At 44.7% G+C, this 16,758-nt stretch overlaps 1 protein-coding gene across 1 annotated transcript in view; it reads right to left on the bottom strand.

The window, feature by feature from the left end:
- BIN1 (bridging integrator 1) overlaps positions 1–12,131 on the bottom strand; it is a gene marked incomplete at its 5' end in the record, with an annotated part of 44,709 nt that extends 32,578 nt beyond the window's left edge. The window contains 5 exons of the mRNA XM_010183355.1: positions 2,279–2,371; positions 5,037–5,144; positions 9,534–9,629; positions 11,515–11,609; positions 12,077–12,131. Of these exons, the coding sequence (XP_010181657.1) occupies positions 2,279–2,371; positions 5,037–5,144; positions 9,534–9,629; positions 11,515–11,609; positions 12,077–12,131 (447 nt within the window). The remainder of the gene's footprint in view (positions 1–2,278; positions 2,372–5,036; positions 5,145–9,533; positions 9,630–11,514; positions 11,610–12,076) is intronic.
- Positions 12,132–16,758: the final 4,627 nt, after the last annotated feature.

The following is a 16,758-nucleotide window of genomic DNA, read 5'->3' as shown; positions in this document are numbered from 1 at the left end:
TCACTAAAATTTGTAACTGAGAACGTGCAATAGTAATGTCCTCCCCAGGAGACTTTACAGAAAGACCCCACTGCATTGTTTTTGTCAGTATCTGCTGAAGGCCTAAACGGCCAGCGGCTTGTACCTGTAGAGGGACTTGGCTTCACAGCAGATAGAATAGACCCTGTTTTTGCTTGGAGGTTGTACAATTATCATGCAAGAAGAGGCTGAGACACAGCTGCTGGTAAGAGAAAGGGACTTTTTTATTTTGGCTTAACATTCTGAAGCTTTTCAGTAAATGCATTGTCTTTATAGAGAGCTTAATGAGAGTTAGGGTTGTCATTAACACCTTCAGTCTTGAAGTAATGCAAATATAAAAACTGAATCTTTTTTTTTTCCTGCCTGCTCATGTTTGTGAAAAAAAGCTGGAAAACCTACAGCTCAGAATACAAGCTAATCTTCTTCATTCAGACTTTTTTTGGTTAGTCCTCAATCAAAAATTTCTTTATAATTAAAAAAAAAAGAATACCAAACCAAAAACAAACAAACAAAAAGAAAAGCCACCAAAACAAAGACTCGCACAATTAGAAACAAAAAATTAAGGTTGGCAATAGTATTATTTAATTCAAGAATGAAAGAGGAAAAACTTAAAGGAGGATTTAACTTGACTTGAAAATACCTGGGGTGACTGCAAATATTAATGCTACTTAGCAGAAGGTTTAACACTCCCACAACACAGCGGGTGGAGAGATTACGCACCTCCTCGCCACATGCTTTAGGGCAAGGTTACTCAGTACAGTGAAATTTCCAGTCGACTCTCAGTAGCCTAAGATCACAGTGCGATGGATGAGGGTGCACTCGTTGCCTGTTTAGGCAAACTGTGGGCGGTGGTCTTGCACCCAGTCACCCCAGTCAGTCTGAGAAGAGGAAAAAATGCCTCAAGAGCTGATTTATCTATCTCTGGCTTGAGAAACTTCCCATACCTGTTTTCTAGCCCTCCAGAACCACCACCAGCCAAACAGCCCAGTCAAGAACCACAGCCACGCAGCTTGGCTGAGGCACAGGAAAGGCCCCCGGCAGCCTGCCAAATGTCTTTCTCCCTTCAGTCAAGAAGGAATACATATTTCCTCCCTTTGCTAGGCATCTCAAGCAGGACTGCTAACAGCTGCTCTTTCCCCAGGCTTTATTGATGTGGTAATCTAGCCTATTCCCTGATCCCCAGTCGTAAACCGACTGTGAAAAACCCAGGTGCTTTATAAGGTGAGAGCGATTTAGTCTTTCTAAACGGCAATTTATTCACTGACAAGGAATGTGAAAATGCAAGAGCACTTGAAAAAGAACAGATGAGCTCACCAGGAACCTGTGAGCAGGAAACTGGCGCTCTCCCAGACTGGGTAATGATTTACTACCCCTTGCCCATTGAAAGCATTTTCTTCTCACTGTTTTCTGTCAGCTTCCTCTTGTCTCTTAAGAAGCTCCATGGTAAATGCCAAGGGAGATTTCATCAGGAAGCCACACTTCTATGCAAATAGGACTGAAATTCTTAGTCCCTGCAGTTTCTCTGAGCTGCTCTCTTGACCCTGAAGATGCTATAACCTAAATGTTCAGCCCAGTTCTGCCACATGACACAACCATGACCTCAACCTAGAGCTGTTCAAATATATCACACAGGGTGCAAATTCCCTGGCCTGGACGCACCTCTTCTTCTATGCAGACTGAACCTCTGTACACCTGGAAACCGCTCATTTAGACCACAAGAGCCAGGACAGTGCCCAATTTGGAAAATTGGATTTTACCATAGAAGAATGTTTCAACTTAACTCAGCAGCCACAGAAACTGATTTTGAAGCAATGTGGGCTTTTTCTGCTCAACAGCAAAAATGCAGAAGCCAATTTTTCCAATGGTTTCCTTTTGCTTTTCGATTTTCTTTTTTTTTTTTTAAGCAGCAACAATAAAAATTGATTGCTTCTCTTAGTAGAAAAAGAAATGAATAAGTGGAGGAACTACACTACATCATCCTCTGCCTTGGCATTATTCCATAGCCTTTCTTCATCCTCATTTCATTTTAGGGGGAGAAAACAATAGTCCAGTATTACCACATGTGATCAGAAACCAATAGGGCAGGCACAGATTCCTTCATTGGTCAGCAACTTCTCTGTGCCAACTGAGGCTCAGGAATATCAAGGATATGCTTAACAGCAGGGACTAGAGTGAACGTTGCCTAGAGATTAGTTGCATGGTACAGTCTAGAGCCCAAAATAGCGCATGCAGGGTTAGAGCCAGGTAGATCAGCAGTCACCTGATTTCGGAGCAGATTAGTTTGTGCAACGAGGTGAGCTTGTAGCTTCCCTTGACACCACTGAGGCGCGGCTTTCTCAAGCAGCGAAACAGGCTGGGGGGAGGGAGCATGTTTGAGTGAAAAGAGAAAAAAATAAACAGAGAACAAGAGAGACACAAACATACATCTTTTAGGATAACAAAATGAAAATCACAACAGAGAGTGTATTTAGACGCTGGGCCAAACCAGTATCATCAAGGCGAGAGAAAAAACAAACATCCCGGGACCGATCAGTTATGAATCCTTTGAAGCATGCCAACTTTAGCAGTAATTAATGTTCCAGTGCGGGCTGGGATACTGCAGACCAGCCAGGCAGCTGCAAAGAGCAACAGATACAGTTGTTAGTGACCTAGCACACAGACAACCCTACTCCAAGTCATGGCTGTGAAGTGGGAGCTCCTTAAAGAGAGGCCAGGATTAATTAACCATTGTCATTATTTGCATGCAACAGCTGAAAGTCCACAGTGCTTTATTTTAATGGTGGGTTGTGAGTTTAGCAATAAGTGGTATGAGTCCTGGAAGGGAAAAGAACATCCATATATTAGAGAAGAAAAAAAGAGACCATATAGCTCCAGAAAGTATTTGCATTGCTCATTCTGTTACTATACCATGAAACACCGATGAAGTCAGTTCCCATGTGTATGCTGTGTCATAAACAAGATTTCTCTTTCCTAGGGGCCTGTCATATTCCGGAATACCTTACACTGAAACAGCTCTACTTCAAAGGTCACGCAAGCAAAATCACAGCCACAGGAACGGAGGGGTGAATTTCCTACATCAGCCTCATGTGTGCTGAGCCCTGGCTGCTGCCCACAGCCCTGCAGAGCTGTGCGACTGCAAACATGGGATCGTGGGCTGGGCTGTGAAGCCTGCCCACTTGGGAAGAGCATACATTTGGGAAGTACAAAACTATGGGGACTCACTGCTCCATCTTTACAGGATCAGGGTAGTGCGATGTGTTGCATATTATCCCGTGCATGAGCTTATGGCCTAAAGCAGACAGGGTCAAAAGATCTGATCACATGCACAGTCTGGCTAACAAGAAGAGTCCAATCAAGTACGAAGAGACAGTTGCACAGGCTGAATCAGAAACAGAGCACCAACTCCTAAATCTCAACATTTCACTCTTCAAACTGCACTGCTCTTCATACTTGAACAAAAAAGCAACAAACAATCCCTTGTTAATAACGCACAATGTGAGCATTTGGGGTAACATGAGAGAGTGCAGCATTGATGAAGGCGGCCAGCCTCTTTGGTGCAGATCACCAGGTCTCAACCCGAGTAGATTAATTCCTTCAAAAAACATTTCCACTGCAGCAAAAATCCCACCAACACACACCAATAATAATACCACATCCCAGGGAAGTTCTGCTCTTATCCCGAAACACAGTGTAGTACTGCTCTGAGCAGAAGGCACAACCAGCTGGGCCTCATGCCTTGCATACAGAACCAAGACTTGCTTTGCCACAAAATGATGCAATGACACCTGAGCCATCAATCTCTCTGCCCTTTGCCTGTCAGGATTAATCGTGGTGAGCAGATGACTGATGACTTGCAGCTTAAAAATAAAAGTACTGTCAGTTGGCCATTAAATGCAGATCTTTGGCTCAAGGGAGAGATGCATCTATTTTCCTTCCATGCAGGAGAAACACTAGTGTCTCCCACTTAGCCCGTATTTCCCCCTACCAGAAATAACTCTAGGCAAAGGATGACAGCTCTTCTCAGTCTGGTTAAAAGACACAACTCCAGGCTCGCTCTTTCCCGCACTGCTTCTAGCCTGAAGAGTCCTGGTGTGTCATCGCCCACATTCAAGAGAATTAAAGGTGTCTTCCCAGCGCCCTGGACTATTCTGTTGTGTCAAGACTTGTCTGTGGAGTGGAGCACGTGGGTTCAAATCCACTTATGGTACACAAGTAATCCACAGCTTATTTTCTGGGCAGGTATTTGAACCATGTGCCTCTTCTAGAAAAAGGTTAACACTATCACCTTTCTTCAGCTACATTTAAAAGAAAATCTAAATTTTATTTTTAATGAAATGTACTTCAATTAAACAAAAAATCCTGCACTTGCCTGTTGGGCATGCTCTGAGATTAACCCTAAATCAAGCTGTTTACAACCATGAAAGAAACTACATCCTGAGAAAACTCTTGTTTTCCCGCTTTCAGCCATATTTATTGTCCAGTAATTGTGACCGATACACAACAGAACAGTCATCAAGTGTGCACAGGGTGCATTTCCACCAGCAAACTTGGAATTCTCATTCCTAAGTGTCTCTCTCTTAGAATATCAGAGGACTTCACAAACACCACCAACCAACCAACCTCAAGCAACACTCTCACCACTGCTGTAAGATGGGGAGACAGCCCCAAGAGCAGACAAACTGGCAAATTTTGCTGGAGTGCTGCAAGGCTTTGCTTTCCCCACAGGCACATGGGCTTTCCTGACAGAGATTACTGGTCCTAGAGCTTCTGAAGGAAATGCATGCCTAGGTTCACTGATGATGGTGGGTCTGAATCAACACAACAGAGTCCATCCTGCCTTCTAGGAGAACAAAACAGATGAGAAAGGATATACCTAGCAAAACCTCACCAGTTCAAGACACCTCTCTGTACAAAACACACACAGTGAAGAGGTGTAGGTGCACTTAAAACCTGCTCACTAGGCAAATGCAGACCTCCCGAAGTGAAAGGATGGCTGCACATCCTTCTCCCTGCTTTACCTTTGCAATTTTGGTTTCATCCTTCTTCTTTGCAGTTTGCAGGGCTTCAAAGTGGTGTCTGGCACTATCGTAATCCACAAGCTTCCTTCCTCGCTTCGCTATACGAGACTAAGAAAGACAGAGAAAAGAGTCATGACAATCTTCTCCAGCAGCCAAAACCCACCAGGTCTCAAGAAAACCCCACTCCTCTCCACCCAGCTTCCAGAGCAGCCCATGCTTTGCCCACACAAGAACACTCACTGGATACTCAACACAGGCTGCCCAGAGAGGTGGCCCTGGGAGCAACCTGTGACAGTCGCCATTCTCTCCACTCCTCAGGAGGAGAGCAGACTCAGCCAGGGAGAGCAAAGGGATCCAACTGACAACAGGCCCCACCTCTGGATGACATTAATGTTTTCAGAACTGTAGTTCCTAAACCTCCCCATGTGCCTGTATCCAACAGGCTCCTGCTTCATCATTTTCAGGGTCTCCTGAGGGCTGCAGCCAGACTCCAACTAACCAGCTCATCACCCCCACTTGTATGGAAGCTCAAAAGATTAAGTTCAACAAAAAAAGGCATTTCTGCTGCCAGCACAGCAAAAGCATTCATCCACATGCTTGGGATATGCCTAAGACAGCATTTTGGACCCTGCAACAGGAGGTTCAGACAGAAGTGACTGCAGCCACAAGCAGTGGTGCATTATAACTAGCTATTAAGCAAGTGCAAGGGAAAACGTGTAGCATTGTCGCTGACAGGCAAGACAGACTGAAGCCATGGCAAACACAAGGGAGCCAACTGTGCCCCAGAATTGTTCCTGACAGGTCCATGGGTGAGAATCCAGAATAGACAGTCAGGCGTGGCCTGATCCTCCATTACTCTTCTTCATCCAAGGTCCCTCAGGCTCTCTTCCCCCAGCAGAGCTTCACCTCGGCAAGGCTCAGGCCCCCCGGACTGCCCTGTTTTAAGAACCATCCATGCCTCCTTGACTCTTGCCCCCATGTTCTCTACAAACACCCTGGACCATCTGGGTTGGAGCACAGGTCTTCCCAGTCTGACCATAGCACCACCTCAGCTTGGAGAGCCTGGTCCAGCGTCAGTGATCAGCAGTCTAGAGACTGGAGTGAAAAGGCATGGCAAGGAGCCAGGAGGGTTTCTAATTAAGCACCCAGGGAAACTGAAAGTGCAAGATGAAGAATCAGCACTGGGATTTACCTGCAAAAGCAAAATCCCTCTTTCCACTGCACTTGGCAGGGAGATGTGGTCTCCTCTCTCTAGGCTCCTGCAGATAAGCTGTAAAACCACACTCGGGGCTGATCTTTCTGCCAGACCCACTAAGATCAGTTCGCAGATCTCCCACACATGCTCCTCTGCGCTTTCAGCAGACTCTAGTGCAGCTCTGTGTGAGTCACAGCAGATCTGCAGATCTCAGCCACACACACACCCAAACCAATTACAAAACACTCTGCTCACTCCAAGAGAGGAATCGTAAAGGAGCTGAGCCACCCTGCAGAAAGACACCTCCCCGACACCACATGCCAGCCAGGCACGAGATGGGACATCGGAGGCAGCTTCCAGCAGTGTTGACAGTCTCTGAGATGCTACTTAATGCACCTTCCACATGCACCAGATAAAACACATGACCAGATTATGGATTTAAGAGAGATTTTTCCCCCAGGTCAGACTGGTAGAGATAGCTGGAGTCTTGCCCATCTCTGAAATGGCAAACAGCCACTTCTAGGTTTCTCTACCATGCCACCAGGGAGCATAATTCAATGCCATCCATCTCTCACAAGTGCACTCTGGCCCTTTTGCAGCCCCTGATCTTCTTCTAACCCCCACCCTCACATTTCTACTAAAGTACGTGAAAATGCTGCGAGATACAGATACACCACAAGCCCTCCTGGAGTAGCCACTGATCACACAGTTGACTGTGATGGCAGCAATGGGACTTAGCCCAGCCCTGGAAGACTTCAAGGTAGCTCCCTTGTATGACTCTAGGATAGCTGCAGCTGCCCCTCACTATCTGATGGTTAAATCTCAACTCCAACAGAGTTCCCTGCTTAATTTAATCCTACTCAAAAAAAAAAACCTCCACAAAAAAACTACACAGAAAACCCACTACATAAAAACCAAACCACCACAACACGCTTACCCCCACCCCTTACCATCATTTGGTCTTAAATCTAGTAGAAGCAGGGCAATAGTTTCAGTGGAGTACAGAAACATCACCAATTCCACAGCTATTCAGAACTTGGGTTATGATTTACCTTCTGCGGGCTCACTGCAGAGACATGTACTCTTACTGCGTACTCTGCAACCTTAACCAAAAACTCACTCAGAAATATTATTGATTATGCAAGAATCCTACTCCAAGAAGTTATAGATACTGACCTGCAAAGAAAAGATAAAGTACTTCTTGCATTCCCATTTTTCAAGTTAGAGAGGAAAGAGAGGCTTTGTTGACTCCTCCCCACCCAACATTTAAAAATTATTTAACTTACAGAAATTCCTTACTAAATGAATGCTGTTTTCATATTCTTGCTCTGGATCCCATTGCAAGTCAGAAAATTCAAGGGAATTTTTCAGTTTGTCAAGCGAAGAGGGATTCAGAATATGTTAGAAATTAACAAAAATAACACATACTTGATCTAACTCATCCCACATTGGAATTACCGAGCTGTTAACAAAAAACAGGCCTTCATATAACTAAATTAAAATCATCTTCTCTCCATAAATCACTTTGCATTATCATAATAATGTCAGAATTCCAGGAAAAGCAGAAAATATGCTTTTGTGGAAAACACAAAACTATTACCACAGGAAAAAAACAGAACAAAACAAACAAAAAATTGGTGAATTACCCAAGACTGGCGTTTTTTTGCCTGCCACCCTCAAAAACTAATTCTATATGCAAAGCCAAACTACACTTTAGTACAACTGTAGCACCCTTCAACAACAGCACTTCAGAGCTTCTACCATTCAAAGAAACCAGACTTGATTTGAGTGAATTCTTGATTTGAGCACTTCTTTCTTACTACTCTGGAGTAAGGAGGACGATGCATCCAACTGAATTACCAATGAAAATATATTGACCTTTTTAATTTATACAACTGAAAGTTCATTTTAAACAAATAGCCAACTCTGTGCAATACATCCATATCTTATTGCAGAAAGCCACATTCTCACTCATTTTAGCAAGGGAAGCAGAGATGAGTAGTGCTCTCTTTAAAGCATTACTTAAATTGTGCATAAGTTCTGTGATAAAATTGCTTTAATTTCCCATTTTCTAGAGCATCATCCAAAGACTGAGAAAGAGACATTAGTAATAAACAAATTAGTGACTCATTCAGAACTCAGAAAGGATCCATCTTAGCTCAGTGCCTATCACCTTGAGTTTTGGTGGAAATTGGGTTGTCCCTCCTTTTAAAATCCCACTGTAAAACCTGTGACCCAGTGCACAGCCAACAGGGCTGGTGAAATGTGATTTGGCCTGAAGCAGTACAGAAGTCCGAGTCTACAGCAAGCATGAAATAAAACCTTCTGCTTAGGAAAGAGCGCATGAACCCCTGTGCTGCTGAGGCACACAGCATCACACTATAGGGAGCGCTCAGCTCTACAACCTTGAGCGGGTGGAAACCTCTTCACCCTTCCCTGCTTCAGCCTTCCAGGAACAGAAGAGGCTGTAAAAATGAAGAAAAATCAAGGCACCCCAGGAGGCAAGGACCCTGCTGTTCAGGGCTCATTTTACAAGCCTGTGACCTGCCCTCTTTGATATGGCATGATCCTCTTGAAGCAACAAATATTGACAAATGCTTTAAGAGACATGTGGTGGGGAAAGGGTTGTTTTCACTGGGAAGTTGCCAAGCTGATATTTCCCATATGGTGATATCATTACTAGCGCTTCCATATGGTTAAGACATTTCCTGCATAACCTTCTCAAAATTAATGGGGAGGAGACAGCTGTGGAGGAAGGGAAGCTCATAGGACATCATTACGATGAATACGGTCTCCCCCAAAAAGACACCTATCCAGCATCCCCCCTTCCCTACAACAAGGTGGTTATACACACAGCAGGACTTCAGGGAACACACAGAAATCTGCCTTCCACACGAGCCTTTACCTATAGAGCACATTCGCCACCAACTGCTTCCTCAATGCTTTTTACTTATAAGTAAGTTAAAAAAACAAAGAACCAAAAAGAGAGACTGAGAGGTTGTGAGTTGCTGCCCTCCAGCACTGTGATACATTAAAAAATGTTATGGATCCTTCTGTCTTGCACTTATGTTTTCTCTTCAGCATCTTTCCCCTGGACTCTTCACTCCCATTTCAAGCCCAAATGAGAACATAACATTTTCACATTGATCCAGAGCTGCAAAGATCTTGGCTGCTCTAAAAGGAGAGCTTGCAGCAGCAGAGCACACACAACCTCCTAAAAAAGGTGGGGATGCAAGATTTTATTCTTATGAGGTTTCACCTGCTGTGACCCTGTAGATCAAAAGGTTTAAAGAGAATCTTACTTTAATATCTGGAAATTGGCCAAGGTACGTATCCATGGTCAGAAGTGCCTGATCCACCAACTTCTGATGGAAATCCGTCCAGAGGAGGTCATTGTTCTGAAAAACAAAAGTAATGAGCTGACTGTTAAGAACACAGAGCTCTGCATTTCTGTTTTTCTCTGAGTGCTACAGCCAACCACTTCAGTCCCCCAGAGCTCTTAAGAAACAGTCATTTCCTTGGAAAAACTAAGGAGCAGAGAAGTCAGTTGAAAACAGAGGTCATGCCAGAAATGTAGAAACAGAGAAGAAAGCTTGATGCTGCTAATTCAGGTGACCTCTCCAAGGACACAGAGTCCTTTGTGATCCTTCCTTTGAGGGACTGCCTTTTCCCCTGCAGTGCTAGCCCCAGTCAGAAGGGAAGATGAAGGTTAGGCTGGCTTTACCTCCTTCTCCCAGCAGCCACAAAAATGGGACACTTGACACCACTAGGCACCATTTTTGCTTTTCATTACAACACAGCTTTCTGGAGGATAATGAACAGTAACAGAAAGCTATTCTAGCAGTCTTCAGCCCTCGCACCACCTGCCTCCACAGCCCCATGGAGTTCACATCCAAGCCTTGCACCCTAACCTGTGCATGTTTTATCCTTGATTTTATCTTAGGCTCAGTAACTTCCCATCAACACCTTAGATTAGAGAGAAATTGCCCCTCTCTCATTTTTTCACTTGAACAAAGGATTTTAGCTAAAATATTTAGGGAAAAATGCCTATTTTATTGAGAATTAATCATTTTTGGGGGCAGGAATAGCACATTTCTCCTGCCTGTCTTTTCCTCAAAGATAAAAACATAAACAGAGGCATTAAAGAGGGAGGTGAAAGGCTGGAAACATTCCTGCAGACCACCAGAGTAGCCACAGTTGGTTCTCAGGACTCATGCTCCCTTTGACCTCACTGGCTCAAAGTCTCTGAAGGGACACTTTCCCAAGGGGCACCACAGTAGCTCAGGAAGAGGAAAAAAAGCCAACAGAAAATGCAAGGCCAAACTAGCTGAATTGCAACTGCATTATTTACTGCAACAGCACTTTCTAATGAAAAGTTTCCATGTTAATGCAAGAACTGACCTGGAAATGCTCAGGTTTTGTTTGATTTATCTGCTTTGAAGTCAGTATTTCCTGGGCAAGATGCAGATGTTATTTCAGGTGAGATTTTCTGCAGAGGAAAGCAGGGGAAGGGAAGAATCCCCCTCCTACTCTCCACTCTGTTCCTTCCCCACTCTCCAATGCCACAGACAGCTGCAGATAAGCCTGGTCCTGCAGCCTCATGGCAGATGGATCCACAGAACCGAACTGCCAAAGCTGTTGCTCTGCAGAACAGCTGAGTGAGAGAGCAGAGGGCACCTGCCTCCAGCTGGACCCACCACACACACACTTGCCAAGGGGGATCCAAGCTGTCAAATGACAGGCTGTGCTTTAAGGACCACAGAAAACACCTGGACAAGTTGGACAGCCATCACTTCACTAAGGGATGAGAAGAACAGCAGGTTGGCTCAGCCAAACAAGGTGGCAACCAAAATACGGCGGCTGGTGGCACTGCTGTGAGTGGGAGGTTGTTGCAGCTACACAATAGCTACTCTGACCATGCTTTGGCCATTGATTCAGCTGCCCCTTTCTCTTGCGCAGAGCGTAACCAATACATCCAGTTGACCCTACTGACTCTTTTGGCATCCTCTGTCCCTCTTTAGCCACTGTTGGGGCAACAAATTGCTTACGGGCATAAGCACACAGCTCTGTGTAGCATTCAAGCATCTGGGGACAGTGCCTTATGCAGACAAAAATACAGGCCACATCCCTTCAGCTTTCCCTCCTTCCCAACACTGAGTTTGCCTCTCCAATTACTCTGCAAAGCCATATGCCTGAAGGAGTGTGGCACACACACACAGCTTCCAATCTCATCTCCGTTGACAGATGAAGCCTGTTGACCCCACATGCTGGACAGAGTCTTACCTCTGCTATTTTATTTGTGTCATCTCTCCCAGGCCAATCCGGCTCATAAACTTCCTGCAAACACTCTGTCAGCTTCTTGGATGCCTCGTGCATAGCTAGGAAAGAAGAGGGAACTGCTTCAGAAAGAGGGAAATAGTGCATTCCTCCCAGTTTAACCCTCATCCAGAGGAATGAGGACATGAGAGGTATTGAATGGGCTATAACAAATGCTAATCTGATTCTTACAGAATGTCTGACCCTTGATAACAGAGATGGAAGGTAATCAGAGGGAGAAAGGAACTGAAGATGCAGTCACATCAAACCCTTGTGTTAATCCTCCCCTAGCAGAAGATATCGGAGTCTATCTGCTAAGACAGGATCACCTGCTTGACATCAAAGCACAACCCCATTCCATCCCAGCTGGTCCTGAAGGATTCTGAAGGATCCCCTGCACAGACAAGGCTGGCCTTTCCTACAGCTCCTGCCTGAGGATAGGAAACACAAGCAAGGGGAAGGCTGCAGAAACCTCACTGTGTAGGTAAGCACTGGAGGGGGAACAATCCTCTGCTAATGCAGATCTTACCTTTTACGGAGGCCAAGTAAGTTCGGAGATCCTTCTGCAGCCTCGTGCCTTCAGACTATGAACGTAAGAAGGCCATCAGTTATTCTCCAATATAAAGACTGTGTAAGAAGAAGTCAAGCATTTCTAAAGAGAGAAAAATGATCTTGCAGATGGGCTGCACACCAGCCCTGTGACCATACATAAATGTTAACAGGAACACCACACAGCCCTCTGACTTGGTAAGCCCACAGCCAGTGACCTGCAAGCATGTTTGGCCAACACCACCACCAAGGTACCAAGTAAATTCATGTTGGTAAAGCTGTGATTTGCTCTTCCCAGCAGAGTCAGCTTCAGTGTTTTAATTTCATACAAGCAACTAGAGAGGGTCCTAATTAGTTTATAAGCCATGGGCCAGGAAGTCTACGCAACAAATGCAACTGAAGGGAATCTGCAGGATATAGAAGATAGATGCAATTGATTTTTTTTTTTACTGGTTTGGGAGCACTTTATCTCACTACTTTTTCCTGCCACACTGCAAACCAAAACCCCAGTGCAAAGAGAGTGCAAGGGACCTCTGAGGTCACCTCATGCAGACGACCTCTGGAGTATGAAAGAAAGAGAGAAAAAAGTTTGTGAGGCAAAGATCTCTGTTATAAAAGGGTTCCCCTTACCCTGTGGGATCTCACTGGATGCTCACTATCCCCCAAAGTAGCTGTAAAAAACAAGAATGCCGGAAAGCAACAACTACACCTCACACCTTCCTCATAGCCTGCTGCCCTTCCTCGTCTTCTTTTCCAGTTTGTGTCCCATTGCGGGGGCCCCCAGCATAATGAATTTTGACAGCTGAAGACCACTCCAGAGACAGGGAGCTCACAGGACATCTCTGACAGCTGCCTTGGAGCTACTAGCTTCAAAAGCAAATGTTTCCCATCAGCCCTCCCCACAACTGGGGCTCCTCTTGCCTCAACTGGGCTCATGCTGTGATCCCCCTGTGCTTTCAGTGCAGCTGTGCTCTCTAAGCAGAGGCTAAATCTGCCCAGCTGTTAAAGTGGCAGTGCTAGCATAGCTGCGTGGAGAAATCCATTTGCTTCCAACACTGCGGCCCAATTTGTTTTCCTTGCCTCGAAAGTTCTGGATGAGTTCATATTTGTGCTTTTCCTACTACCACCACCAAAGGAAACGAGGGATGGGAAAGAGCTGGCTACTTGTATAAAATATAATCAAATTCCCAGTCTGGAAAAGCATTGAGAACTGACTCAAAGACAGTACAAGAGGAGAGGAGTAATGACCACATCTGCTGCATAAGTCCTAAAAATTCTTAAAACACAGAGCAAACAAATGTAGAGCTTTTTGCTGGCTTAAGGTGAATGTGGAAACCTGGGCAGATGAGGCTTTCCTAACAGTGCAATCAGAAAACATCAGGGAAGAGGTGCCAGAGTAATCAAAGAGCACACAGCCAGAGGAGGACGGAGCTGACAGGCAGCAGTTCAATCCAGTCATAATATGTGTCTGCTTATACCCAGTACAGGAAGAAAAGAAAGGCTTGGTGGAAAGCAGTGCTGCTTGTCTAGAAGAAGAAACTATCATGCAAAATCCCTCAGATTAATATATTCTCATCCTGCAGCTGTATCATTTTTAAGAATGACTAAATTTAAACTCACAACTTTGAAGTTATCAGAAACTAATCAGCAGAACTTGCCTACCACATGCTTGGTACAGTGACTTGCAAAATTATAGCATCTAAAATCAGAAACCACCTCCAAAATTGAGCACATACTTGCCAGAGTCCTGCCACAGCAGCACACGACAAAACCCCAACTCATGAACTCTTTAGGTCTCAATACTCCATTAATATGCAGTGCTGCATCCTGCAACTGGGATGGTCTTTCTTAGTCACCTCATGCTGATGTTTAAAGTCTGAGTTACAGCCGATACCCGTAACCATGGGGTTACCTAAGCCTCTTAAAAGTATCAAGCCTGCCAGAGAGAGTGAATAGACTTTACAGCCTGTCAGATCTGCAGGCAGAAGGGTTTTCAGAGGCCCACGTTCAGAGTTTTGCCATGAATCCTGTTTCCACAGCTCCTCTGGGCACCTGGGGTCTCCATCCAAGTCCTTCTTCGGCAATGCCATAGCTTTATTTCTCGTTCACCAGTAAAGCAGTTCCTTCACTTGCTACAAGTATTTCTTTTTATTATTTTAAGCATTAATGCTTTCCCAAGAAAATTTGGCAACTTTCTCCCTGTGCATGCAGCACCTGCCTTCTTCAAGCAAGCTGTCAAGTACAGCCACAAGTCAGCATAAACAATTCTTGCAACACAGTTAGACACTGTCAAATACTGCACAGAACAGAAGCTTTCAACATCCTTGAGTGCACACTTGAGAGATGCTTCCTAAACTCAGAGGTAAAAAAAAAGTAGGGAACAGAATTCACCTGGAATCTGGAAAATTAATCCACTTCCCAGTTATCAAAGGGCAGTAGGCTTAAGGGCATGCAAAGCAAATTTATAGAGGTATGGTTGAATCTAAAGATGTTAAAAAATCAAATAGCGTAGTAATTTTTAAATTGCAAGAATGTAAAAAAAAAGAAGAAGAAGAAATAGTGTGTGTGTGTATATATATTTCAGAATAACAAAACTCTAGAAAAGCAAAGTAAAACTAGGATCAAAATGAAAGATCAGTGCAGATTCTTAACCCATATTCATTTCTCATCCCTGCACTAACAAACTGACTTAATAACTTTGCACAGGGAAAATAATACTGTGTCTTGATGTAGAAGTGACCACAATAAGTTGTTCTGCTCAAACACACAACTGTCGTCTTGTTTGAGCAGATATTGCCATACTTGCAATCACAGGGTAATTCAACCCTGTGAACCTCTAACACACCCAGGTATAATATGAAGGACAGTATGTGCAGGAAGATGCATATTTAAAAATAGAAGTGCTATGCATGGGAAGCTGGAAGAGCTCTCTCTCTCTGAAGACTTCATGAACCACCTATTACTTATAGCTCTGTGAAAGAAAAACACAAGAGTGGTTTGGATTCTTTTTGTGCTTTCTTGTTTTGTTGGGGGGTGTTATTTACAATACCTTTCATCAAGCACTAGCTAAGTATGTGATTTTCTGTAGAGCTGTTTCTTGGTAGTAGACAGGTTTCCTAAAACCCTTTTTCCCCCAAATGTTCAAAAGAAATTTTTTCATCCTAACATTAGACTGCAATTCCTTCTTCATATAACCTCCCTGGTTTTGTAGTTCTGATGGGAAGGATTTTTATTATCAGTAGGGATGTTCTACACCTGAGAGGGGCAGGTAGTGTCCTGTTCCAGATTAGAATTATATAGGGCTTGAAAAGCAAACTGTGAAATTATAAAGGGGAGAAGCATTGGAACAACAGCTCCAGATAAGCCTCCACACAGCAAAACTTCAGAGCTCTTAGGACACAAAGCATGAACAACTGGTGAAAAGCTCCCATCCTGGGGTACCAGGCGAGCTGTTAAACTTGTTTTGCTCCATAGGGCTGAAATGTAAACTGCTGGGAGTGAAGGGTTCTTGCCTGGGAAAAAAAGTCTCTCTCTGAGCTACTGACTGTAATGGTCCACAGCCAAACCTGGGCTCCAAAAGCAAAGATTAAGTTCACGCTGCCTGCTCTGCAGGTTGAGGCTGTGCTGAACACCGTGGGGTACGGGCAGAGATGGATGCGGCCCGCGCCAGCAGCAGTTTGCCTCTCACACGATGGGTGTGAAACACTGGAAACCAACCCAGAACTTCCACACGAGTGACAGCTCATGAAGGGTATAAAAGCACAGCCGCTCTGCCAGGCAGAAACACAACGTGCTGCCAGGTGTAAGGGCTGCCACCAGCTTCCCACTGTCTCTCCAGTGAGTATTTCAAATGCAGGGGAAGAGAAGCCCAACCTAGCACTCCTTGGGCAGGGGCTGTGTTGCATCTTTGCAGCAGGCCTCTTGCTCCCAGGTCTGTGAGGACAATTTCCAGGACAGATCCTTGTGCTGGTGCCTGAACACAAGTGACACTGGGAAAGGGAAGGAGCAGGGAACCTTCAAATGAACTTTTTTGGGAGGCCAATAGCCAAAGATAATCTGACATGAAGGAGTAATACTGGGGCCAGTTGTGCTGCTTCTCAAGCTTTCAAGAGACACAGGCAAGCCCTGTAGCCCTGTGGAAGCACAGTTATGTCCAGCTCATTTACCACATCGCAAACCCATCTGTCTGAGATAAAAAGCTCCTACCAATCAGAGACCTCTGAGTGCAACTCTGATAAGAACCTGAGAGAACAGAGAGCTGGGAAGTGCAATCCTTATGTCCACTCAACCATCATGAGAGAACCACAAGACAAGTGGTTTGACCACAGGTTGAAAATGAGTAAGTGATTTTTAGACCTGCTGTCCCTTCATTGGCAGCTCATGCATAGGTACATGTGTCAAAGTGGCCCAACACAGTCATTAGAGTCAGAGGAGCCTCTGATGGAGCAGCAGACAAGGCCACTGCCTGGTCACTCTGCCTGGCCACCCCTCAGCCAGTCCTGCAGGAGAGCTGTTCTGCCACAAGCCTGCAGCAAAAGATCAGCTTTCATCCAGACTTACATTTTCTGCTGAAGCAGACTTTGTAAGGAAAGAAGTCTCACACATAGCTACATTACACACACATACCATACACATAAAAATAAAAATAAAAATAAAAATAAA

The sequence above is a fragment of the Mesitornis unicolor genome, unplaced genomic scaffold (genome assembly GCF_000695765.1).
Source record: "Mesitornis unicolor isolate BGI_N332 unplaced genomic scaffold, ASM69576v1 scaffold24404, whole genome shotgun sequence".
NCBI lineage: Eukaryota > Metazoa > Chordata > Aves > Mesitornithiformes > Mesitornithidae > Mesitornis > Mesitornis unicolor.
Note: the sequence above shows the minus strand (reverse complement) of the source record. Positions and strands in the feature narration are given on the sequence as shown.